We start from the raw sequence: 26887 nt of genomic DNA, 5'->3' as shown, positions 1-26887 counted from the left end.
TTCCAGAAAAAAGCAAGTGTTAACCTTCCACGTCGTGGTATTTGCAGCAGTTTGCTGATCATTTTAGAACTTCTAATTGCTCAAAAGAGTGTACATTTCTGATATTTATTGCTTTCAATGCATTTCATTGCTTAGTTCTACTGGCAAGAGAGAGTGTCACTTTAAGTGTCACAAATTTGGCAATTGAATGCCACTCATTAGCACACTAAAAGCATGGAAATGTCACACATGAGCAATTTGGAAACTTCATAGCTATGCGATTCTAGCGGGAGACTACTGATTTCAAGGCTAGTCTCCCTCCTCCCAATTCCTCCGTGCAGAAATCAGATTTGGATTTCTGAATCAATATCTGCTGGAATTAAGGCAGCTTGAGCTCGGAAATATATATCTTGAGCCAGAACCCTTTGCCCTTAACTGTTGGAGGGGGAGATTAGAGAGTGTGGCAGGCCTCAACATTTAATTTTTGCCAGTTTTTGCATAGATTGTAGAACTCTGGTTTTGCTTGCGCTATGTTATTAAACTGCCAAAATGAAATGCTGATTGTCTGTCACCATACATGCCGATTCAGACAGATTGCCTCTGCTTCAGTCCAAGTCGATGGAGAAGAAAACAAGTTACTTACCTGTAACTATAGTTATTCAGTATTGGTATCTTTCATAGATTCACATGCCTGAATCATTCCCGTCGCCGAGGCTGGAGTCCCACTGTAAAAAATACAAAGCAGTGCCTTAGTAAAACAGGAGTAGTCTAAAAGAAAAGCCCAAAGACCTAAAACTTAGTAGCCTATCTACCTCATTATATGAAAAGAACTAAAAAATAGTTCAAACGCCCAGCTACCAGCACCCTCTAGAACCCTCCCAGCAGAGGAAGTTCTCCTCAGATTTTCTTAGCACAAGTGGGAAGTAGGGATCCCAAGTAAAGAACTGTCTCGCCGGGGAGGAGGGTGGGTGCATGTAAATCTATGAAAGATACCAATACTGGATAACTGTAGTTACAGGTAAGTAACTTGTTTTCTTATCCAGTATTGTGGTATCTTTCATAGATTCACATGCCTGAATCAGACTAGCAAGCAGTAAGCTAACATTTTGTCGTTTGCGGTTGTTGGGAGACAGGGTTTATATATATACTCCCAAAACACATTCGGGAAGGTTAGAACATTAACAAGGTATATACAGTTTCAGATCAAATAATGCATATAAATAAACCGTACCTATGGAAAGGCAAGTTTGAAATACAAATATAAGCATAAATTAAAATCCATAAACATAATATACTTACATATACAATGCAGCATAAATAAATACGTAATTCTAACCTTATTGAAAAAGATGTTGAAGAACGGCTTGTCCTACAGCTGCATCGTCCTGCGACGCAGATTGCAGACAGTAGTGCTTCGTGAACATGTCGACATTTTTCCATGTCACAGCACGACAGTCATTTTCCAATGTAACTCCAGCAAATAGTGCAGTAGAAGCTGCTACAGTTCTGGTGGAATGCGCTTTGACCTTTCTCTGCAAAGGTTTGTTGGCTTTGTCATGGCAGAAATGAAAAGTAAAAGCAAACAACCTGGCTATAGTTGCCTTAGTTACAGCAGTCCCAAGTGTGGCTTGACCATAGGCGACAAATAATTGATTGGATCGCCTGATGTCCTTAGTTTTCTGTAAATAGAATTTAAGACAACGCTTGACGTCAAGTGAGTGTAAAGCTCTTTCCGCTGGCGTGGCTGGATCCGGGAAGAAAGTTTTAGGCTTTACATGCTGATTTAAATGGAATTGAGATGGTACCTTAGGGATGAATTTGGGGTTTGTCCGTAGAATTACGCAATCCCTGTAGAAATGCATAAAGGGTTCTGAGATAGTGAAAGCTTGAATTTCACTAACCGTTCGAGCCGATGTAAGAGCTAATAAAAGTGCCACTTTCCATGTTAGAAATTTGAGCTCAGACTTGTGTATGAGTTCAAATGGTCTTCTCAATAATTGAACCAACACTGTGTTCAACTCCCACTCTGGAGGAGGTGCACGTATTGGGGAAAAAACTCGAAAGAGTCCTTTCATAAATTGTTTGATAAGAAAAGAGGAACAAAGTGAAGGTTTGTTAGAACTCTTCCGGAATCTGGAAATCGCAGCAAGATGAACCTTGATAGAGGAGAACACAAGCCCAGCCTGCCCAGAGATAATAAATAAGGAAGAATATCCTCCACCGGAGCTTGGATAGGATGGACATCATTCCCCTCACACCAATGACAAAATCGCTTCCACTTTAAGTGATAAGTTTTAACTGTACTCTGGGCATGAGATTTGGCTAGAATTTCACGACAGTCCTGAGATATGTTCATATCTTTGAATTCTAAGAAATCAGGAGCCATGCGTGCAAGCGCAGCGACTGTGGATCTGGATGAAGTATTTGACCCTTGTCAACATCGTGAGTGTTTGATCTAGACGTATAGGATCCTCCTGGGATAGCAGAAGCAGTTCCTGAAATCAATATTGCCTCGGCAGGTGGGGTGCAATTAAGATGAGATGGCAGCCCTCCCTCTTCATTTTATGAAGCACTTTCGGAATCAACCGTTTCGGGGGAAAAGCGTTCGCACAAATCCCTGGCCAATGCATGGACAGGGCATTCCCCCTTGATTCCAGTTGAGGGAACCTGCTGGCGTAGTATAGGCATTTCCTGTTCTCTCTTGTCGCAAACAGATCCAATGTTGGTTTGCCCCAAATGTGGAAGATCTTCTCTACTTGCTTCTGCTCCAATTCCCATGTGTGACAAGCCGAGAGAGATCTCCTCAGGGTGTCGGCCAAGGTGTTTTGAAGCCCTTTGACATGTTCTGCTCTTAGGGTTATCTTGTGGGCTGTAACCCACTACCACAGTTCCTGAGCCTCCTGTGACAGAGACAGTGACCTCGTTCCCCCTTGTTTGTTGAAGTAATACATGCTGGTCGTTTTGTTGGTACGGACCAGCACGGAGGAGCCCGCAATCCTCGGGAGAAATGCCTGCAGAGAGAGAAAGATGGCGTGCAGTTCCAATCTGTTGATGTGCTGTAGACGGTATTCTTGCGACCATTGTCCCTGAATCTGTAAGTCTTGGAGATGGCGTCCCCATCCCTCCATGGAGGCGTCCATTGTTAGAACGAACTCTGGAGGAGTTGGCAGGAAAGTAAGACCCGGAGTCAAGTTCGCTTTCTGATACCACCAATGCAGAGAGTCTATCATGCGCGATGTGACTTTGATGGAGTCGTCGAATGACCCTACGACTTGCTGCCATTCCAGATGCAACTCCTCTTGCAGAGGTCTCATTCTGAGTCTTGCCAACGGTACCAGGTTTATTGCAGATGAGCACATCCCCAAAAGAGAAGCGAATGTCCGGACAGAAACTGACTTTCTTTTTGAGATTGATATTGCCAATTTTTGCAGACGTAGTTGACGATCTTTTGACAAGAATGCTTTGCACTGTATGGTGTCTAGCATTGCTCCCAGGAAAGGAATCACTTGGACAGGACGTAACTGTGACTTGTTTTCGTTGCGAGTGAGTCCTAACCCTGAAAAGAGATGCAGGCATGTTGATAGAGCATCTTCGGTTACCTGCTCCGAAGGACCCTTGAGCAACCAATCGTCGAGATAAGGAAACACTTGTATTCCTTGAGATCTCAGAGTTGCGGACACTGGTGCGAGGCATTTCGTGAAGATCCTTGGTGCCGATTTTAGTCCGAACTGAAGCACCTTTAACTGATAGTGGACGCCTGTCACTGTGAATCGCAGGTATTTGCGATGTTTGTGATGTATAGGGATGTGGAAGTATGCGTCCTCCAAGTCCAGAGAAGCCATAAAATACCCTCCGTTTAGACAGCTTCGGCAAGCGTCACTATTCGACACCCCTGTTTCTTCAGAAACTTGTTGAGCTTGCGAAGGTCGAGAATCGGGCGCCACTCCCCTGATTTTTTCTTTATAAGGAAGAAACGAGAGTAGAACCCAGTTTCCTTCTGAGATAATGGAACCTTCTCTATTGCATTCTTGCGGACCATTTTTAAGGCTTCTTTGAAAAGTAAGTGAAGACGAGGGGGAGGGGGACCCTTGGGTGGGGTAGTAGGTGGTCGTTTGACGAATTCCAGGGTGTGACCATTGTTGACTAGGTTGAGAACCCATCGATCCAAAGTGATCTGTTGCCACTGGAGAACAAAGGCTGACATCTTTGCGCCCGCAGGGAGGGAGGGCTGACTGGCGTCCTGCTGAACTCATTGTTACCTGTTGGTATTGCAACCCTGATTGTTTGATCACCTTCGTCCGCCCTGGCGAGAGAAAATATTCGAGGAAGATTGTCAGTAAGACGATTGGCCGTAGGGCTGTCTATATTGTGACTGACATTGTCTATTCTGCTGATTTTGATATCCTCCGCTCGATGCAAAGCCACGACCTCTGGCTCCTCGGAAAGATCCACGTTTGTATTGAAGAGCAGCCAATGATTTTGCCGTATCTGTATCAGTCCTAATGGCCAGAAGGGCCTCGTCTATGTGCTTTCCGAATAAGTAATCACCGCCATAGGCCATGTCTAAGACCTTTGTTTGTACCTCCGGCCTAAAAGATGTTGCTTTAAGCCATCCTTGGCGTCTAAGTACTGCAGCACCAGCGAGTTGCCTAAAGTTGGTGTTAGCAATATCTAGAGCGCAGTATATAATTTTGGATGTGGCTCGCTCCCCTTCCAAAAGTATTTTCCTTGCTTCTTGTCTACGGTCTTCTGGGATGAGGTCCATAAATTCTGTCAAATCTGACCACATCTGGCGGTCGTAACTACCGAGAATGGCCAGCAAATTTTCTGCTTTAATGGAGGCTGCTGCATTAGTGGAAAAAAATTCCTATCAAGTCCAACCTCCTTCCTTCCTTATCCAGCGGCGTTGAAATTGGCGTAGCTGGATTTTTGGATCTTTGTTGGGCAGCCTTTGATATAACTGAATCTGGTCGTGGATGACCTATCAGACAAGATGGAGTATCCAGAGGAGCATGGTACTTTTTCTTAATGCGCAGGAGGACCGCAGGTATAGAGGCAGGATTTTTTTCATAATTTTTATCCCTTCATTCCAAATGTAATCAATGATGGGAATCGCTCTTGTGATTTTCCTGTATTCTTCTTTGGAATCATGCAAGAAGCAATCCGTACACGTTGCATCAGGTTGTGAAAACCGCCGATGTCCTCAGGGGGAGAATCTGATGGCTGAGGAATAGGTGGGGAAGGCATGGGAATGATATCTTCGTCCCAAGGATCCACATTACCAGCATTGTCAGGTAATTCACCCTCTTCGACATCTTCCTCGTCCGAGGAAAAAGTATCATGGTGTACTTGAAGTACTGCTCCAGAAGGTTGTGGTGGAGAGCTAGGAACCGCCATCTGCAGCAGCGAGGCTGGCACTTCAGGAGGTAAGAGTGGCAAAACAGGAGCAGCCGGTACTGAAGGAAACCATTGGCGGTAATCCGCCTGCAGGGCTTGTAGATATTGTATGAGTTTAGGAGGAAGATGACTCATCTCTCCCTGATCCGAAACCCTTCTGGGAGGTTTTTGATACGGGATAGAGAGGTGTTCCTGGTAATAGTGTTCCTGGTAATCCTCTTCCTCCTCGTCATCTTGACACTTTATTTGAATCTCAGAGGAGTGGCGAGCTATGCCAAACGTTCCCTCATCATCTTCCTCATCAAAGTCATCTTCCTCAACATAAGTTTCCAGGATATGAGATGGTAGCAGAGGAGATATGCTGCTATAATCCTGTCTATGGTAATTCTTTAATTGGAAATGAGTGTAAGAAATAGGCGTAGTCTGTGAAACTGGTGGAATCGCCGTTGACAAACTCTTTGTCGACGGGCTCTTCATCGTCGGCGGAATGATCTTCGTCGACGGGGTCGTCGTCGTCGACGGGCTCTTCGTCGACGGTGTCGGCGTCGACGGGCTCTTCATCGATGGGGCCGTTATTGACGGTGTCTTCATTGATGGCGTCCTAGGCGTATTCGACATCGATGAGGTGGACTTTACCTTCATCGTCCATGGAACTGTCGTCGACGTGCTCGACGTCGACGCTGTCGTCGACTTAGGCTTAGACAATGAATTCTTCGCGATGAATCTTTCGACACAATAGATTTCTTTGTAGTGGAGATCTTAGAAGACACAATAGCCGTAGAAATGGCCGTAGTGGAGACTGTAGCCATTGATAGAGGAGCAGCAGAAGTCACAAAGAGAGTATGAGAGGAAACCAGAGTAAGAGTCTTAACCTGGATTTTACTCAGGGTTCTGGGGGCCTTTTTCGAAACCTCAGAGGGCGGAGACAGCGTTGACCCAGAGGATAGTTTGGAAGACCTCTGTGACTGGTCAGAAACTTCATGAGAAGCCTTGTGATGCTTTCTTCTGTCACTGGAAGAGCTATCTTGCGATATAGCCCTTTTGCTAGATGTCGAGGCCTTGTCATCCTCCTCAGCCGAGGAAGATTTCAACCACAAAAGCAGCCTTGCTTCTCTGTCCCTAATAGTTTTGGCAGGGAAGGTCCGGCAGATTCTACAATCCTTAACAACATGTTTAGGATGTAGACAGTAGATGCAGTCTTTGTGCTGGTCATCCACATGGACCCTCTTCTTCTCACAAGTCCTGCAAGCTCTAAAAAGAGCCTTCTTGTCAGACATTTTGAAGAAAAAAGGTGAAGAAACTGAGTAGGCACTCATGGAGACTCTGAGGTTCTGTGGTTTTGGACTCCGCTTCGTATCTAGCCGCCATTTTGTGTCCAGCCGCCATTTTGTGTTGCCTCACTCAGGCAGCACGGCGAACGCAGTGTTTTTGCTTTTTCGCTGCTACATGTCTTTTTTGTTAAAGAGTAACTCCTTGTCCTTGTTTACGAAACCGATGTCAGGGTTTGGCTGAGTTCGTTAAGCCATGTCTAGACTGATTAATCCTTGTCTTATTCCACTGTTTGGGTCCCACCATTCTTTCTTACTTTATCTTATTTAACTGGCCTTCGCTATTCTCTTCGTGTATTCTCTTATTACACAAACTATCCTTTGAAGCACACGAACATGTTCTACCACCTGCAAATTGAATTACGGGCACTAGTGTTGATTAACTTGAGGGGAGGAGAGCACACGGGGTCTGAAAGGAGGGTGTGTTTTAGATACTTGATAGCTTGTTTTCGAACTTTTCCTATTCGTCAGTTTTGTATGTTTTGGGAGTAGGCATTGTAAATATGTGTACTATAAGAGACTATGAGCCACGGAGTTAAGTGGCAGTCTCCTGAGAATATACCATTAGGGTACTTCTTGGACAACTATGATTATCTGCAGCTAATAAACTCAATTTTCTAGGCCTAACAGAGTGTCTCGTGTCTCTGTCTGACAAGGCAGGTGAACCCGGAGATTATAGGCGTGCCCTGCGCCGCTCGGCCCATAAGGCCCGGTTCTCCAACTCCCTTCCACATGACGTGCGGTGAAAATCTGAGGAGAACTGCCTCTGCTGGGAAGGTTCTAGAGGGTGCTTGTAGCTGATTGGTTGGAACTATTTTTTAGTTCTTTTCATATAATGAGGTAGATAGGCTACTAAGTTTTAGGCCTTTGAGCTTTTCTTTTAGCCTACTAATGTTTTACTAAGGCACTGCTTTTATAATTGTTACCGTGCGACTCCCGCCTCGGCGATGGGGAATGATTCAGGCATGTGAATCTATGAAAGATACCCCAATACTGGATAAAATACATTCTCAAGTTTATTTTTTAAATATCCCACTTCCCGGCTCAGGCATGTATTGGTAAGCGTGAGACCACCAGTGCACCACACTGCCACTGTCCATCTAGGAGAGCCTGTATACCATAGCAGCCTGGGCTAATTCCCCCTGTTTGTTTACCACTAGAGGTTAGCATTAACATAGGAATAAACTAACCCTGGCTGGTGAACTCTGCTACGGAGTTTTCTGCACTCCGCGCTCCGTGGTGCTCGCGAAGTGAAGAAAACTCCACTCCGCGGAGCGGAGTTTTCCCCTGCTCGCGATCACCAAGGATAAGTTGGCGTGTGATATATGCCACTCTGGCATAATTTCTACCAGAGCGACAGGAAGATTAGCATCCCCGCTCGCGATCGCCAACGGTAAGTTGGTGAGCGCAAGCTATCGCTCGGGTAGAATTTCTGCCCGAAAGGCAGGAAGATCAGCACGAATGGCAATTTGGGCTGCACTCCACTGCTTGCAGAACTCCGCAGAGTATTTTTGTCACTTTGCGGAGTTCCGCTAACTCCGCCCAGGCTTAGAATAAACATGTTACTGGCGGGGACAGCGTTCTGTAGAGTGTGATTGAACACTAATAGATGTTGCTACACTCTTCAGTTTAGATACATAATAAATATTTTTCAGTCTGCTAAATAGATACTGCGATGTTCTTTTTTAAATCTATTAAGAGACTAGCGGTTAAAATAGAATTTTTTATTTATTTTGTTGTCATATTGCAAATACTGTGGAGGACGTGTGTGGATTACCGGTCAGTGCTGCTGACTACGAAACTGGGGAATTGGGTATGAACCCCAACCTGTAATAAACATCCTGTGATTTATTAGAAAAATCAGCGGATTCCCTGTGGCTAAAAAACAGAGTAAAAGTCCTGTGCTGAATAGATTTCGTGACCGCGCATCCCGTTACAGGAGGTGACGTAGCATTCGGCAGTGAGGCAGCCCTTGGCATTATGAGGCATGCATTCCCCTACAATGCACCATGCTGCAAGTGCAGAAGCACAGAAATTAAAAGGAACTACATGTCCCGAAAGGACTCCAGCAGCGTATGAAAGAGAAGAGACAAATGCATTAGCAAATGGGATTAGATCATCCTGGAGGGTTTCTACTAGAAATCTACCTCATCATTAAGCTTTGACGTAGAGGCCATTAGGTGAGGAGGAACTACAAGCCAACATTTTAGAAGACAAAAGTGGGAGAATTAAAAAAAATAATCAGGAGACTGTATTTCCCCCATTGACTTGTATTGAGGCCTGAACGGGGGAAGTGTCATGTATGGGATTTGGAAGTGTGCTGCTGCTGGATTGGATTTTATGGATCAATTCTGTTTATTGATATTGCCTCGTCAATGAATACACAGCATGTCGCTTACAACCCCAAGGGGCTGGCCACGTTCAATCTTAAACAGCTAGACTGGTAAGTTATGCAACGTTTTGCCTAAAACCCTGGCAGTGTGTTTCAGGCATATAAAAACGAACTAAACATGAAAGTAAAGCCAAAACCCTCCCTCAGGGCTGGACTGGCCGTAGCGGGCACCGGCATTTCCCCGGTAGGCTGCCAGGGTTGGGGGCAGGTTTTGGGCCCCTGGGGGCCGATTTTGTTACAGGGCCATTTTTGCAGCATAGCTGTAATATCGGCCGCTGTAATGAAATCGGCCGAAACCGGCCATGGTGAACTGCTCGGCCGCACCCCTAACCTCTTGGGGGGGGCCAGCCGAGCACTTTGCCAGGGCGGTTTTGGTTCCCACTCCGGCCCTGCCCTCCCTGTTCTCCTTCGGTATTCGGAAGATTCTTCCTTACATTCCTGCAGATACCAGGAAAACCGTAGTTACATCATTGATTCCATCTAAATTGGATTATTGTAAAGGCTGTTTGTAAACATGCAGTAGCAGTGCCTACAAAAGCTTCAGAGCGTACAAAATTCAGCTGTGCGGTAACTGTCTAAAATTCCCAGGTATAAAGCTGTTTCCAAAGAGATTCATAGTCTGCATTGGCTCCCAGTTGCACAACGGATTGAATTCAAGGAGCTGTGCCTGGCTTACAAAGCACTAAACCACACAGGTCCTATCTTCCTGCAAAACCTCCTCATCTGGTATGAACCGACTAGACATCTTCGCTCTTCAGGAGCCAAACTCCTGCGGGTGCCAAAAACTCGAACTTCACTCTGGGGTGGCCGCAGCTTTCGCTTTGGCGCCTCCAAACTTTGGAATTCTCTTCCGAGTGAGCTCAGAAGTGCGAGCTCCCTCGCCTCCTTCAGAAAAGGATTGAAAACCTGGCTGTGCCAGAACTAGACGCCAGAGCAGGTCCACTTCTGTCCTCAGCACCAAGACATCTCCGGGTATATGTTTGCTTTATAAATCACAGTAACATTAACATTAACATGGTAGAATGATCAAATATGCAGAAAAACTACTATCTGGGTATTATTTAAATTGGCTAAGGAACTGCAAGGATTAATCTAAGCCTGGGGGGATTTCATCCCTGGGATTAATAATAATAATCGTAGGTAGACCGGCCAAGTCGATTCACAGACCTCAGAGGAAAGAATTTGAATAATGGGGGCTCGCAGGTCTGGGTAGGAAGAATGGCCTGGAGACGATGCTAAGGATAGCTTCTCCATTCCCCGGATAAACCACAATTTATGTAACCAGGAGGTATGATCTGGTGTCCCATCTGTGCCCCAGAGGGAGAGTATGACCTGTGGAGCTTCTCCTAAAGCGAAAGCCATTTGCCTTCCCATTAGAGCATAAGGGTTAAGCTATGGGATTAGAGAGTCCCAGAATGGTATAGGCAGGATACCTCAGGATGGAAGTATTAAAAGCAGAATTAATATAGTCTAAAACCTGGTTCCAATATCAAGGGAGCTTTGGGCAGTGCCATTAGAGATGGAGCAGAGTCCCTGTGCCTCCACAACCTCTCCAACAGTCCCCAGAGCACCCAGCATTCCACCTCTGAAGTCTATTTGGTGCGAGATACCAATAATAAGTGATTCTGTATGCACATTCTGTGCTGGCCATGTTATGTGCTGTGTGATGTACCTAATAGAAGATGTCTTCCCATTCCTTAGTAGAAAGAGATCTGCCCAATTCAGTCTCCTATGTAAGCAGCCCTGTGGATTTAGTTAGAGAAGTCCTACCGTCTAGTATGGCATAAATCTCTGATTTAAGAGTCTGTTTTCCCTTTATGAAATAGCCACCTCTCAAAGGGAGTCATTGTTTGGCTCACACCCAGTAGCATCTCGGATTATAACACACAGTGTTGCAGTTTTAGGTAGGGGATTCTGTCTGAGTTAGCTAAGGAATAATCAGATTGAAGCTGCTCAAAGGGGATGAGCCTGTGTGTGTCAAAAAGTCATCCCACGCGTGTACAGCCCCCACCAATTCATTGTCAGAACTGCTCCAGTTGCAGAGCAGGAGTAAAATCGGGCTTAGCGAAGATTGGGGTAATCGGGCAAGAGAAGATGGCCAGGCCTGCTTTATCTGCAACCAAGTCCCACACGTTAAGCATAGCACTTGTTACCGGGGAGGAGTAGAGACTTGAGACTCTGTGTTTAAGGGGAAGCCAAAGCTCTTTCCATATATTTGTACATGCAATGGACTGATCCATAATGGGACAATTTGTCTCAGAGAGCTAACTGTTCCATTCTGCCAGAAATCAAAGTTGGGCAGCCTGCTAATAGCAAAGTAGGTGGGGCACTGCTAAGTCTCCTTGTTTTGAGCAATACTTAAGGTGTTTCTTGCCCACTCTGAATGCGGTAGTGGGGTCCTCTGGATTGCGGCTGCAGGCGTTGTCTGGAGGTTTGAGGCAGGTCAGGGGTCGCCGGATCTCGGGTCAGGATCGCCGGGGGGACCTCTTTGTGGTGTTTTTCCACTCAAGCTCAGGCCGGGTTCGGCGGGTGCAGAGTGGGCTGGATTCACGGTTTCTGGCTGGCAGCGGAAGCTGCAGTTTAAACACGTCCAGTGTTCATGGGAGAAACAGTCCTTAAAGGGAAGGCAGGTCCTCTGGGGTTTTTGAGGTTGCTGACCGCTGGACACACAGGTGTTTTGCAGGAGCCGGTTCAAGGGGTGGCAGGCCTGTAGGGCTGGGGCCAAGTCAGTGGGCGTCATCCTCTTGTTAGCTCTGCGCGGCTTCTCGTCCTTCTTCTCTTCTTTTCTTGTTGTTGCTGGATCTGAGGAAGGAACGTTCAGGGTGCCCCTAAATAGTAAATTTAGGGGTGTTACAAGTAGGTAAAGGACAGGGCCCAATGGGTCCCTTCCCTGGGATTGGGTAAACCCCCTATTCTGCAACTCTCCTGTGGGAGGGGAGCAGGAGCGTGCCCCTGGTTGGCTGGGTGCCTCCCATCCTCAAGATGGTGGGGACTCAAGGTATTGCTTCACCTCGCCTTCTCCTCCTGGTGGAGTTGGCAGAGGTGGGCACACCTCTCTTCCTCACTTTGGTCTAGATATAGGTGGCTAAATACCTGTCGGTAATGGTGAAATTCGTTAATTTTCACCGTTACCGACCGGTATAACATGGGTGTGATGTGGTTGCTTCTTTTGGCCCCATAAATGAAACCAGCTGCTGAATGGAGAACAGACTTAAGGGGGGACAGGTGTGATTTGGGGAGGCCTGTAAGAAGAGAATTGCAGTAGTCCAGTCTGGAGAGCACCAGCGATTGGACCAGGGTTTTAAGGTCATGCTCCGGGAAGAAGTGACGAATCCCCCAAAGAAGGCGCAGTTGGTATTGAGCAGACTTTTTTAGATTGAGTTTTGCGTCGAGAATGACACCAACGGATTTTGCGCTGTCGAAAATGATGGGTTTATTGTTTAGTAGATTCATCTGGTCCATCCATGATTGAACCGGGGAGGAGAAAGTGAGGAGGAGAGGAGGAGGAATTCCGTTTTGGAGGGATTCAGAATCAGTTGATGTGTTGACATCCAGTTTTGAATGGAGTCCAGAGTAGAGCTTAGGACGGAGAGATCGTGAGTGGAGGCAACCTTGAGGTAGTTTTGAGTGTCGTCTGCGTAGAGATGATAGTGGACCCCTGATTTACTTAGGAGATTTCCCAGTGGTTCCAAATAGAGATTGAACAATGTGGGTGCAAGTATAGAGCCTTGAGGAACACCTTGACCCACCGCCAAAGGAGATGAAAGACTGTCTGCTATTTTGATCATTTGGGATCTATCAGAGAGGAAGGAAGCAAACCATTTAAGCACAGTGCCCTCCATGCCCATTCTCTGTTGAAGAGTGTTGAGGAGGGTGTTGTGATTGACAGTGTCAAAGGCTGCAGAAAGGTCAAGGAGAATTAGAAGCAAGACCCCCCCAAATCGAGTATCTGCAGCGCGTCATCAATCACTTGCAGCAGGGCTGTTTCAGTGCTGCAGTTTTGGATGAAGCCGGACTGAAAATTGTCAAGAAGATCATTGTCCTTGATATGACGAGAGAGCTGTTTCGCAACACATCTTTCTGTGATCTTCGCAAGAAAGGGTAGGTTAGTGATGGGGCGGAAGTTGTTGAGGTCATTCGCATCAGCAGTGGGTTTTTAAGCAGAGGGGTGACCTGCCCAGTTTTGAAGGGTACAAGAGTGGTCCAATAGGGAAGAGAATGGGTATAGAAGTCAATGGCAATAGCACTGGGGATGGGGTCAAGAGAATGGTTGGAGGTCTTTGTTTCGAGGATGCACTTGAGGAGGACATCTTCAGAGATGGGGTCGAAGTTCTGCCAAATGGTTAGTGATTTGCGCTTCTCTGGAGGGGTAGGATGAGCGACCTGATCCACAAGTGATTTCCCTTTTTCGTCAAAGAATACAGCGAAATCCGCAGCTTTCTTTGAAGAATCCTCCAACTTGTAGGTTGGTGGAGAGCAGTTAGTATTCTTGATGAGATCAAAATGTTTTTGGGTCTATTTTTGGCTGAGTCAAGGAGGGTTCTGCAGTGTGATGCTTTCCCAAGGAAGATGTGCTTGTGGTACTTGGATCTTGCTGAGCGAAGCGTGGCCAAATTATCGGTGGAGGGGGCTTGCCTCCATTGTTTCTCCAGGAGTCTTAGGTGCTTCCTTTCTTCATAGAGGGATTTGTTGAACCAAGGTGCTGAGGGAATGGGCCTTTTCTTTTTGCTTTGGAGAGGAGCGACGTTATTCATTTCGACTGCAAGGACTGAGAGGCATTGGGAGGTGAGAACGTCAATATCTAGGTTTGGGTCTAGCCTTGGAAGTGACAGCAAAGCTGATTCACAGAGAGAGCGGTGTCAATATTTTTAGTGTCACGAAACCAGGAGGTAGCCCTCTTAGGTTGGCCAAGAGTTATAGAGTGTGCTAGGTGTGTGAGTGTCAGGGTACAGGGCCTCTAAGGGTGGCACAATAAGTGCTGCAGCCCTTAGGGGCCTTCTCTGATCACAGTGCCATGGGTACTTGTGGTACCATTTACCAGGGGCTGACCTGTGGCTAGAGAAGCCAATTGGGTTTAGGCTTTAATGCAGTTTTAGGGAAGGAACACAGGCCCTGGGTACCTGAGTGGCAGGAGCCCAGTGCACACTCAGTCACAGCACATCAGCAATTCAGCAAAAAGTGGGGGCATACCATGCAAGAAAGAGGGCACTTTCTCACACAACCCCTCCCCCCAAACGAAAGATTATGAGACTAACCTTGCCCTAGAGAATCTTCATTGTCTAAGTGGAAGAACCTGGATAGTCCATCTGCATTGGCATGGGCAGACCCAGGTCTGTGTTCCACTTCAAAATCCATTCCCTGTAGGGAGATGGACCACCTCAACAGTTTCGGATTTTCTCCTTTCATCTGCATTAGCCATCTGAGGTCTGTGGTCAGTTTGAACTAGGAAGTGAGTACCAAAAAAGTATGGCCTCAACGTCTTCAGGGACCAAACCACAGCAAAGGCCTCCCTCTCAATGGCACTCCAACGCTGCTCCCTGGGGAGAAGCCTTCTGCTTATAAAAGCAACAGGTTGGTCTTGGCCTTCATCATTGGTCTGGGATAGGACCGCTCCTATCCCTAGCTCAGAGGCATCAGTCTTCACTATGAACTGCTTGGCATAATCTGGAGTTTTTAGAATTGGTGCTGGGCACATTGCTTCTTTCAGGGTGTCAAAAGCCTTTTGACAATTAACTGTCCAGTTAACCTTCTTGGGCATTTTCATGGAGGTGAGTTCTGTGTCTGTGAGGGGAGTCACAATAGACCCATACCCCTTCACAAACCTACTGTAGTACCCAATCCAGCCAAGGAATGCCCTGGCCTGGGTCTGGGTTGTTGGAGCTGCCCAGTCCAGGATGGCCTGGATCTTGGGCTGTAGGGGCTGTACCTGGCCTCCACCAACAATGTGGCCCAAATACACCATAGTGCCCTTTCCTATTTGGCATTTGGATGCCTTGATAGTTGGGCCTGCAGTGTGCAGGGCTTTTAAAACCTTCCCAAGGTGGATCAGGTGATCCTGCCAGGTGGAACTAAAGACAGCAATATCATCAAGATAAGCTGCACTAAAGGACTCCACCCATCAAGGACTTGATTCACCAACCTCTGGAAGGTGGCAGGGGCATTCTTTAAACCAAAGGGCATAACAGTGAACTGATAGTGCCCATCAAGTGTAGAGAATGCTGTTTTCTCTTTTGCTCCTGGGGCCATGCTAATCTGCCAGTACCCTGCAGTTAAGTAAAATGTAATTAGAAATGTGGCTTCCCCAATTTGTCAATCAACTAATCTGCTGTTGGGATAGGGTGAGCATTTGTCTTGGTGACAGAGTTGAGCCCTCTACAGTCCACACAAACCCTCATTTCTCTCTTTCCACCCTGTAGATGAAGTTTGGGGACCAGCACCACTGGGCTGGCCCAGGGTCTCTCAGAGGGTTCAATAACCCCTAATTCCAGCATCTTGCTGACTTCAGCTTTAATGCTTTACTTGACTTGGTCTGACTGTCGATAGATCTTGTTTTTGACAAGTGCACTGTCAACAGTGTCCGCATCATGGGTACACCAGTTTGTCAGTCCAGGGGTCAGGGAAAAGAACCTAGCATACTGTTGCAAGACTTGCTTGCAGTCAGTCTGTTGTTGGGCCAAGAGGGTGTCTGAAAAGACAACACCATCTACTGACCCATCTTTTGGGCTGTAGGAGAGGAGATCAGTGAGAGGTTCACTCTCTGCTTCCTGCTCCTCATCAGTCACCATAAGCATGGTGATATCAGCCCTGTCATTGTACAGCTTGAGGCAGTTCACATGGATAGCCGTTTTGGGTGTCCTGCTTATGCCCAGGTGAACTTAGTAGGTGACCTCATTCTTTTTCTCTAGGATATGGTAAGGGCCACTCCATCTATCTTGGAGTGCCCTTGGTGCCACTGACTGCAAAACCCACACCTGTTGCCCAGGTTGAGATTCAACCAGTGCAGCTTTTTGGTCATACCAGTGCTTCTGAAGCTCCTGGCTGGCCTCAAGATTCTTGGATGCCTTTTCCATGTACTCAGCCATTCTAGACCTGAGGCCAAGCACATAGTCCACAATATCTGTTTGGGTTCTTGGAGAGGCCTCTCCCAACCCTCTTTCACAAGACAGAGTGGTCCTCTCACAGGATGACCAAACAGAAGTTCAAAGGGGGAAAAACCTACTCACTTCTGTGGCCCTTCTCTGTAAGTGAAGAGCAGGCATGGCAACAGGACATCCGATCTCCTCTTGAGCTTTTCAGGAGTCCCATGATCATGCCTTTCAATGTCTTGTTGAATCTCTCAACAAGGCCATTGGTTTGTGGGTGATACAGTTGTTACACCAGGCCTTTGAAGGATCAACGTTCTTCCCCCTATAGGGCTGTGGAGTATAGGGAGTAGTTTGGGACCCACCCCCTGTGCAGGTTTTTGAGGCCCTTTGGAAGACTCAGACTTTTTATCTTGGGGATTCTCACCACCTTTCCCTGGGAGGTTTTGTAACCACTTACTTCTGGTCACCCCCAGTGGTTGTCCTTGTCACCCTAGTCTTGACCCAGTGGTTGGCCTTATTTCCCAATTCTTGGGGAGAAATTAGACCTAGGTCTACCAAATGCTGATGTAACTTTTTATTCGTGCAATTACTTAATATATGTGCCTTCATAAACAAATTGTAAAGTCCAGTAAAGTCTTGCACATTGTGTCCAGTTAACCAACCATCCAGTGTCTTTACTGAGTAGTCTAAAAAAATCAATCCAGGACTGGTTTTGGGTTTTGTGAGCCCTCCGGAATCTAATTCTGTACTCCTCAGTGGTGAGTCCAAATCCCTCAATCAGAGTCTTCTTCATGAGATCATAGGACCCTGCATCTGGCCCAGAGAGGGCCAGAAGCCTGTCTCTGCAGTTACCAGAGAACAGTTCCTACAGGAGTGTCCCCCAGAGGGTTGTATGACGAACCATCGCGCGCAATGGCATCGCGGCACTTTACATCGCGGCCACGACATCGCATCAGCCGTTACACCGGCCATTATTTCGTCGCAAGCATTTGCGCCGCAAATGCGGCAATTTCATTGGATCGCGTGTCACATCGGCGATTTAACATCGCGCGACATGACAACGCGATGTGTTTTTGTAATGTCAAATGTCTATGCAGCGCCAAATGAGTGTGAGCGATTAAAGCAGGCACTAGGAAAGGGGGCCAGAAGCAGAGAAAACTGCCCTGTAGCATTTCTGCTTGCATAATTTGACTCAAAAGATCATACTCCTTTTAATATGTACATTTTTCTCCAGCCACATACATTTAAATATATATTTTGTGGGCAACTTCTTAATCCTCTAATGTGGTTTCCTGATTTTTTTTTTACTTGTTTTTTTATTAAAACCGCCTCCACTGTATCAGGGGTTTCCTGATTAGTGCTGGAAAATCAGATTTAATGGCGCTGAAAAAATTTAGATTAATCGTGCTGGAGCAGTGTTTTAATCGAACGCCCTCTTTGTTTATAGCATCCAGGGTAAGCTGGCACCCTCATTGGGAAGCATGCCTGCCCCTCTCTTTGAAGTGCTTTTTTTGTACAGCAGCGCATTGAGGCGGCGCAGGCGTTACACACGTGACCTATGACATAACACGCGGTAAAGCTTTGGGAAGCATGCCTGCCCCTCTATTTGAAGTGCTTTTTTTGTACAGCAGCGCATTGAGGCGGCGCAGGCGCTACACACGTGACCTATGACATAACACGCGGTAAAGCTTCTCCAAAGCACTTCAGGGGTTAAATGTTACATTTAAATGAGGACCCTAGACACACACATTCTCTCTTCTATCCTACAGAGGAGCCCCAGCGCCTATCATACAACGTTTTGAGGCACAAAAGGGTCTCACAACAATGCTTTTCGACGTTTTTAGTGCAACGCTTTAATATGAGCAGGTTGTTTTTAATATTTTAAGAACAGGAAAATGCATGGGATCGTTACTCTGTTACTTTTTTTTATTTAGCTGGGACTAAAGGGGGGGGGGGTGACAATGTGATTTCGGACAATATATGAAAACACTTCCCACTGCCCCCTCCATCAACTAAAATATGAAATGGTTATTCAGCAGTCTTTGGAAATTCCAGGAGGCAGAACAAAGTGTGTGGGGTGTCTGGCTTCACGAATTTCAAGAATGCGTTCTTCATTTTTCTTAATCACCAATTGTCTTGAAAGAACTTTGCAATTCAAATCACAGCTGTACTAAAATGCAAGGCAATCAGATAGCCCCCTCCCAAAATATCAGATATACAAATACATTGTATTTTTTTTCTGTTTGATGCATTTCTTAGCTGCAAAGGACACTTTGTTAACAGAAAGCATCTCCAAATGTGCCCTCTATGGCAATACATATATATATATATATATTTCTTTTTAAATCATGAAATATTCCAAACGCAGCCTTCACCCCCTGCTGGTGGACCGGCCTGGCGGGCGGGTTAAAGGTCATTGCATGGGAATTCCAATATCCTATAGTATGGGATGAATGCCACCGGAGGGTCCCTCCCCGTGCCCCGTCCCCGCCGGTCCTTACCTGCCCAGGATCTTGCTGACACAACCATGGCTGACCCTTAGCTGCCGCGAGATGGCACAGGGCCGCACCCCCTGGTGCGCCAGCTCCACTATCCTCTGCCGCACCACGTCCGGGAGGGGCCGCCCGTTAACGAACACCCCTCCGAGCTGGTTCACTCCCCCGTGGCCTGCTGGGGAGAGGGAAGGGGAGGGGGCTGCGGAAACACGGGGGGTAGGGGTGTTCCACCCACCCCACCCATCCATCCATCCAGCCATGCATCCATCCATCCATCCACCCATCCCACCCACCCACCCATCCATCCACTCACCCAGCCATCCATCCATCCATCCATCCATACACCCATCCCACCCACCCATCCATCCATCCACCCACCCACCCATCCACCCACCCAACCACCCATCCATCCTTCCACCCACCCATCCACCCACCCGTCCAACCACCCACCCACCCACCCATCCATCCATCCATCCATCCACCCATCCAACCACCCACCCACCCACCCATCCATCCATCCACCCACCCATCCATCCATCCACCCATCCCACCACGCGCCCATCAATCCACCCATCCCACCCACCCATCCATCCACTCACCCAGCCATCCATCCATCCATCCATCCACTCACCCACTCATCCATCCACCCATCCAACCACCCACCCATCCACCCATCCCACCACGCACCCATCAATCCACCTGTCCCCACCCACCCATCCCAAACAATCAATCCATCCATCCAGCCATGCATCCATCCATCCACCCATCCCACCCACCCATCCATCCATCCATCCATCCACTCACCCAGCCATCCATCCATCCATCCATCCATCCACTCACCCAGCCATCCATCCATCCACCCATCCCTCCCACCCATCCATCCATCCATCCATCCACCCATCCCACCCAGCCATCCATCCATCCACTCACCAAGCCATCCATCCATCCATCCACCCATCCCACCCATCCATCCATGCATCCAGCCATGCATCCATCCATCCATCTACACATCCCACCCACCCACCCACCCCACCTATCCATCCATCCAGCCATGCATCCATCCATCCATCCACCCATCCCACCCACCCACCCATCCATCCATCCATCCACTCATCCAGCCATCCATCCATCCATCCATCCATCCACCCATCCCACCCACCATCCAGCCATGCATCCATCCATCCATCCATCTATCCATCCACCCATCCCACCCACCCATCCCCTTAAATGTGCGTGCTAAATACACTTTCCATCAAAGTTTTGTAAAAAAAGAAGCATTCTTCGTAATAGAACCTAAATAAACATTGTCACCACCATTAGTAAAATCTGTTGTTGCAGTGTCATAAGTAAATTAAAATACTTAAATAAACATTACTAAAATCATTGCCGGCGCAGTGTCATAAGTAAAATAAAATACTTAAATAAACATTACAAAAATCATTGCCGTCGCGAACCGTGTCTGTCAGCACCAAAGTCTGTCTATGTTTCCGTTAGTCCACCTGTAGTTGCAGTGTCACTGCGACGGAAATAAACATTAAATAAACATTGTTCATCTGCGCTTCATATTGTCATTGTCTAAACATGAGTAAAACATTACGGAAATAAACATTAAATAAACATTGTTCATATGCGCTAAATAAACATTGTTCACATATGCGCTTCATATGTTCATATGCGCTAAATAACCATTGTTCATCTGCGCTTCATATTTGTCAAATGTGAGTTGTTGCTTAAATAAAAAACATGAGTAAAACATTACGGAAATAAACATTAAATAAACATTGTTCATATGCGCTAAATAAACATTGTTCACATATGCGCTTCATATGTTCATATGCGGTAAATAACCATTGTTCATCTGCGCTTCATATTTGTCAAATGTGAGTTGTTGCTTAAATAAACGCTTCATATGCATATATTCATATTATTACGGAAATAAACATTAAATAAACATTGTTCATATGCGCTAAATAAACATTCTTCACCCGCGCTTCATATTGTCACTGTCATATGCGCTGCTTCAGCGCTTCCCATTTGAACCTAATTCGATGTCATCGTTAACGATGTATTAGCTAATGCGATGTACTTGCATGCGCCCTGATGACATGCGATGTGATGACGGGAACGATGTAATGGCCGCGTTGCAAAGTCATCGCGATGCGATGTATCCGATGTAAGGGGTGCTTCCCAGAGAGGTTTCTTCACCTTTCTCATGTCACAAGCCCTCTCAAAGGCTGTGAACCATTTGGTGATGTCATCACCCTCCTCAAATTTAGGGACTATCCCTTTGGGGATTTTAGTATCATAAGATTGCTCCTTATCCTTGTTATTTGTATTGCTGCCACCATTGATGGGTGCTAAACCCATCTATTTCCTTTCTTTTTCCAGAGCCAGGAGTCTAGACTCTAGTTCCAATCGTTTGGCCAGCGTTGCTAAAAAGCTGTCCTCTTTATTGAGGTTGTCCCCAATGTCCTCACTGGAACATAAGCCACATGTGTGGCCTCTAGGTCCCCAGGAGTTGATGCTTGGAGTTAAGGATATGGGGGCCCTTTCTTCTCTAGGGATTATTAGAGGGGGGTTCCTATCTCCCTCATCCCTTTCCTCCTCTGTTTGGTCATCACCAGGTTCAGAGGGGTGGACCTTGGCATACTCAGTCAGGAGCTCCTGGAGCCCTTGTTTGATTGGGTGCTGGCCCATAGGCATATTTTTAATTTTACATAAGTACCTTATCTCCTTGAAATACAAGTGAAGATAAGGGGTGAGGTCGAGCTCCTCAACCATGTCCTGCATGTTAGAATTACTTTCACTAATAGCTGGGTTCTTTTGAGACATTTAACAACGTTCTAACCCCTCTACCCTTGACTATAGTGACTTTTATTTTCTAAAAGTCTTAAGGGACTTAAGCAAGCCCTAACAACACTTTTAGTAGTTTGGTTAAACATGGCAATTAAAAAAAAAATCCGAATTCTAACGGCAATTTAAGAGTTCTGTCGTGTGATCAGATGGTAACCAAGTAGTCCAACAAATGCAAGTTTGTATCCCACCACTGATCCAACAATGTAAGAAACTGGCTCTATATATACTGCACCAAAGTGAGGTGCAGTGTGTATAGAGTCCAAGGGTCTCCAGAGGTTTGGCAGAGGTTAAAGTTAGATAGAACCTTACTCTCTAAAGTGGTAGCTTGGTCGAGCACTAAGGCAGTATCAGAGGACAGTGTGAAGCATTTGATGTACACACTCAGTCACAACTGAATTCACACACTCAAGAACTGAATTCTAGGCCAATTGTTTTTGTATAAAAAATATACTGTTGTTTTATTTCTAGAACCAAGCAAGCCTGGCACAGGTAAGCACAACAATACGTTGCAGTAGTAAATTACTTATATGAACACAGTTCAAAATTGCAGTATAACTTGTACTGATTTAGGTTACAGTTTAAGTAAGCAGTTTGCAACACCTAGCAGGTATAGTACATTTAAATGAATGGGCTTTTTAAGTAAAATGCAATTAATTACTTTTTAGATTACTTTTGCTAACACAGGGCTGGATCCTAGATTCAGCACTAGGACATTTCCTGAAAACTGTTGGGTAAATTCATTTTAGTTAGAGGTACGATTTTTAAAGAATATTATTGTATTTCAAAAGTTGACACTTTTTCACATAGAATCACCAATGTTATCATATGGGAGGAAATTCACTTAGCAGGTAAGTTACTTTAACAATACTTTTCTTACTCAGTGCTGAATACCTAGATTCAGCACTGGGACATCTCCTGAAAACAGTTGAGAAAATGCATTTTGGTTAATCTGGTGATTTTTAAGGAATATTCTCCGTTTTCAAAAGTCGACACTTGTAAACTTTTTGGGAGAAAAAGTGTCAATGTTATTCTATCAGGAAAAAGAGGTTATCGGTTTCCAGGTAGGTAATCGGTCTTTGGAGTTAGGGTTCTGGGGTTAGACTCAGGGGTCTCCCAGGGTCAGTGATGCCCTGTTGTTGCACCCTCAGCAGCACTAGGGCGGCAGGGTGCAGAGTGTTGAGGCCCAATGTTATCCTATGGAGAATAGGGGGACTACGGTTGGTGGCTGCTGGGAAGCAGGCCACGCAGTTGTGGGAGCAAAGCTCCTAGGGTTAAGCTCAGGGCAAGTTAGGGACCAAGTAAGCACAAAAGGGGCACCCTCAGCGGCACAAGGGCGGCTGGGTGCAGGGTGCTGTTTTGCGATCGGGTGTCCTATTGTTTTGAATGGAGATTCTCCGGGACAAAGAAGCACTGCAGGCTCGGGACGAGGATCTTCCAGGAGCGACCACCACTTTGAGGGGTAAGTTGGGATGTAGAGGGATGGTTAGGCACTGCTAGGCTGGGCACACAAGGCCGTTGGGCGTCAGGTGAAGGGGTGCCTTTGGATGTTGGATTTTCTTACCTGCTCTGGTCGCAGTAGGGAGGGTCCTCTAGATTGAGGCTGCAGGCGTCGTCTGGAGGCTTGAGGTAGGTCAGGGGTCGCCGGATCTCGGATCAGGATCGCCGGGGGACCTCCTCGTGGTGTTTTTCCACTCAAGCTCAGGCCGGGTTCGGCGGGTGAAGAGTGGGCTGGATTCGTGGTTTCTGGCTGGCACCGGAAGCTGCAGTTCAAACACGTGGTGTTCACGGGAGAAACAATCCTTAAAGGGAAGGCAGGCAGGTCCTCCAGGATTTTTTGAGGTTGCTGGTCACTGTACACGCCGGGGTTTTGCAGGAGCAGATATGAGGGGTGACAGGCCTGTAGGGCTGGGATCAAGTCAGTGGCTTCGTGCTCTTGTTTGCTCTGCACAGCCTCACGTCCTTCTTCTCCTCTTCTTTTCTTGTTGTTGCTGTATTTGAGGAAGGAAGGTTCAGGGTGCCCCTAAATACTAAATATAGGGGTGTTACAGGTAGGTAAAGGGCAGGGACCAATGGGTCCCTTCCCTGGGGTCGGTAATACCGAATCGGTAATACAGAATGTCTTCACATTCATTCCTATGGGCCTCCAAGCCCATAGGAATGAATGGGTAGGTATTTGTTATTACTGAATCTCAATTACCAATTCGGTAATAACGAATAATAAAAATGTCGTATTTTTTACAGAATTCTTACCTACATCTGAAATACCAATTCCTAAATACCGATTCGGTATTTAGGAATCGGTATTTCCAAGTTACCTACATCTAGCCCTTTGTTTTCCCCGCCGGGTCTCCCACCCAAAGTGGGGGGGGGGTAGAACCAGTGGGGACCAGTTGCTGAAAGCAGCAAAGGGTCTGGAGAGGGTCACAAAGGCGACATGCCTTTGAAGCTTCTCCTTCGTGAATCCTGCCCATCCTGGGGGAGGAGGCTTGGCATCTCGTCCCAGGATGTGCACTGTTTCAGGCCCCCGAGAGCAGCCAGCTCTCGACCCAGGGGTCCAGAAACATGTCTGGTGGTGGCAACCTAGACAGCCACTCCGTCAAGTCACCAGGTGTTTGTCGAGTTTCAGGGGGCATCTCTAAGATGCCCTCTGTCGAGCATTTTTTCCTTAAATCCCACACTGGCATCAATGTGTGGGTTTAGTGTGCTCAGAAGTTTAATACCAAACTTCCCAATCTTCAATGCAGCCATTATGGTGCTGTGGAGTTCGTAATAACAAACTTCCAGCACCATATACTCTTAATGGTAGTACTGCACTTGCAGTGCCCAGGAATGGACCTGGGTACTGTAGGGGTACAGGGCTCATGCACCTGTACCCTCACCACTGGCATAGGGCACCCAGCTAGAGGAGTGACTGATGTATGCCAGGGAGGTGTTTTGTGGGCATGGCACACAGGGATGTGTGCCATGCCGACTCTTCACTTTGTTCTGCATCAAGACACACAGCCTGCAAAGGCAGTGTGTGAGTGTCAGGGTAAAGGGCCTCTAAGGGTGGCACAATAAGTGCTGCAGCCCTTAGGGGCCTTCTCTGATCACAGTGCCCTGGGTACTTGTGGTACCATTTACCAGGGGCTGACCTGTGGCTAGAGATGCCAATTGGGTTTAGGCTTCAATGCAGTTTTAGGGAAGGAACACAGACCCTGGTTCCTGATTGGCAGGAGCCCAGGGCACACTCAGTCAAATCACATCAGCAATTCAGTGAAAAGTGGGGGCATACCATGCAAGAAAGAGGGCACTTTCTCACAGTGGGTGAATCACGAGTTTGGCAGTGCTCCCATTCTGCCAAGCTCCAAATTACCTCCATTGTCCTCTAGAGTTAATTTGTTATTAAGAGCTGTTTACATATGCCTTTTAAAAAAACTCATGTTAATACACTGTTTTCAAGGTCAAGTTATGTTTCTATAGTTAGGTAGCAAGGTATGCCAAACAGCAGAAAGGCAGAGTCCTCCTACCTGTACAGCTGAGGGCATGATTGCTTCAATGCCAGGGATGACAACCCCAACCTGTTCTGGTTCTTCAGCTTTGTTTTCTTCACCAGATCCCGCACTCTCCCCCAAGGGTGATTTTCAACCTGTGTAAATAAAATGTGAATCTCTTCAGTGGCTGGAACACTACTGAATGGCCTGGTTCCATAAGCCCAAAGACAAATATCAAGCAAACGACAGTTGCGGCCAGGGCAGGTAAGAACGGTGAGGTGGGGTGGGGGTGATGAGTTGACAGATGATGACGAAGGAATATAATATTAAAGAAAAACACTTACCTTGAGGTCACGCATCATTGCCTAGGTGATTTTTAGGTCTCGCCTAGCGTTGCAGCACGTGCGCTGCCCTCTTTGCGAGGCATGCAGTATACACTATAACGTGGAAGCTTTCTGCAAGCTAAGCTCCCTCTCTGCCCATCTTTGTGATTGGCTTGTATCCTAAATGCTGCCTTCTGATTGGTTTTAGACTTGTTAGTCCCTCCTCCTGACGGCCATGTTGTCATTTGTATCCTTCCCTGGGTATTGGCCCCTTTACTCCAACACTATTTTCTGCCCTGTGTCCCCCCCCTCCCAACCCTCCAGCAGTCCGTGACTTCTCGCCTCCCCTCATCCACCCACAATCCCGTCCGTGCCTTCTTGGATGCCCGCACACCCATTTACAATGCAATAGGTCTCGCGTAAATGTGAGTCATATTGCATTGCAAGTGCATGTTTGTCGTGGGATTTGCTGGGTGAATTTGCACTCTTTTTTGGGTTAGCGCGCTGCTGATGGCTATCTTACGCATGCGCAGTGAACGCCTCTCTCCCCACAGCCAGCCCGGCCCCCTTTCTGTTATATTTTCTACGAACCTCCTCCTCCTGTGTTGGGCACCGGGTCTTACTCGTTTGTATAATATTGAACTTTGGCTCTGCTTTATGCGCGACAGTTTTGGTTGGTAGTGACCGAAATTAGACTGTCAGCTTTAAGACTAAACAGAGTTAACAGACAACTCCTAACAAATACTTAAAAGCCCAAACAGCGTCACAAGGTTGCTACCACTTAGGAGTGCTCAGAGGAGGAACTTGAGCCGACAGTCCTTTTTCTCTGTTTTGTGCTTCAATCGTGAGGCAATGCCTGCAGCCTGGCCAGGCATAGACCCATCGGGCATGTCTGACTCTGCAGTATAGTAGGTCGTGGGTTGCTGCTGCAGGCGAGTGGGTGCATTACTTCAGCTACTCTAATCTCAGCATCGGACCAAACAGTCACGCGGCCTGGCAGAAGGTTAATGGTGTGCCGTTTTTAAAACAAAAGTTGCACTAATAGAATGTCGACTGTAGGCAAACTTCTTTCCGTGGGCACCTCCATATAAAGGTTGCTGTCGGTGCTTAGAAGCTTTTCCAGTGTACTGTATGCGCCTTTAAAAACTACCACAGAGTAGTGTTTGAAGAAAAAAAAAACCACAAACCGCAAATCGTATGTAAACTCCCTCAAAACTCCCCACATGGAACAGTTGATTATCATCATTATCAATCAGTAATGTTTGTGGTATTCTTATTCATTATTAATATCAGTAGCGTAATTTGGAATTAGTAGTAGTAATATTATCATTACCACCAGCCCAGTTGAACTACCAAAGGGTTGAGTACGTATGTTTGCTTTTATAGAGCTTAATGCCGCGCCTGTCCGGCCTCGAGGCACCGCGCCGGAAGTAGATACCAAACCTGTCAGTGTGTTCTCCTGCTCCCTAGAGCTCCCCGCTTCAGGCGGGAGAAGGGCATGAGATATTGTGCAGATACTGCTAGCCATCCACGGTCCACCGAGAGAAGTCAGGGTATGT

General features: G+C 46.8%; 1 protein-coding gene across 1 annotated transcript in view; it reads right to left on the bottom strand.

Annotated features, from left to right (window-relative positions):
- LOC144754874 (uncharacterized) overlaps positions 1–26887 on the bottom strand; it is a 749989-nt gene that overhangs the window by 33016 nt on the left and 690086 nt on the right. The window contains exon 6 of the mRNA XM_078643188.1: positions 25042–25160. Coding sequence (XP_078499314.1) covers positions 25042–25160 — 119 coding nt within the window. The remainder of the gene's footprint in view (positions 1–25041; positions 25161–26887) is intronic.

Source organism: Lissotriton helveticus, chromosome 5_1, assembly GCF_964261635.1.
Source record: "Lissotriton helveticus chromosome 5_1, aLisHel1.1, whole genome shotgun sequence".
Lineage (NCBI taxonomy): Eukaryota > Metazoa > Chordata > Amphibia > Caudata > Salamandridae > Lissotriton > Lissotriton helveticus.
Note: the sequence above shows the minus strand (reverse complement) of the source record. Positions and strands in the feature narration are given on the sequence as shown.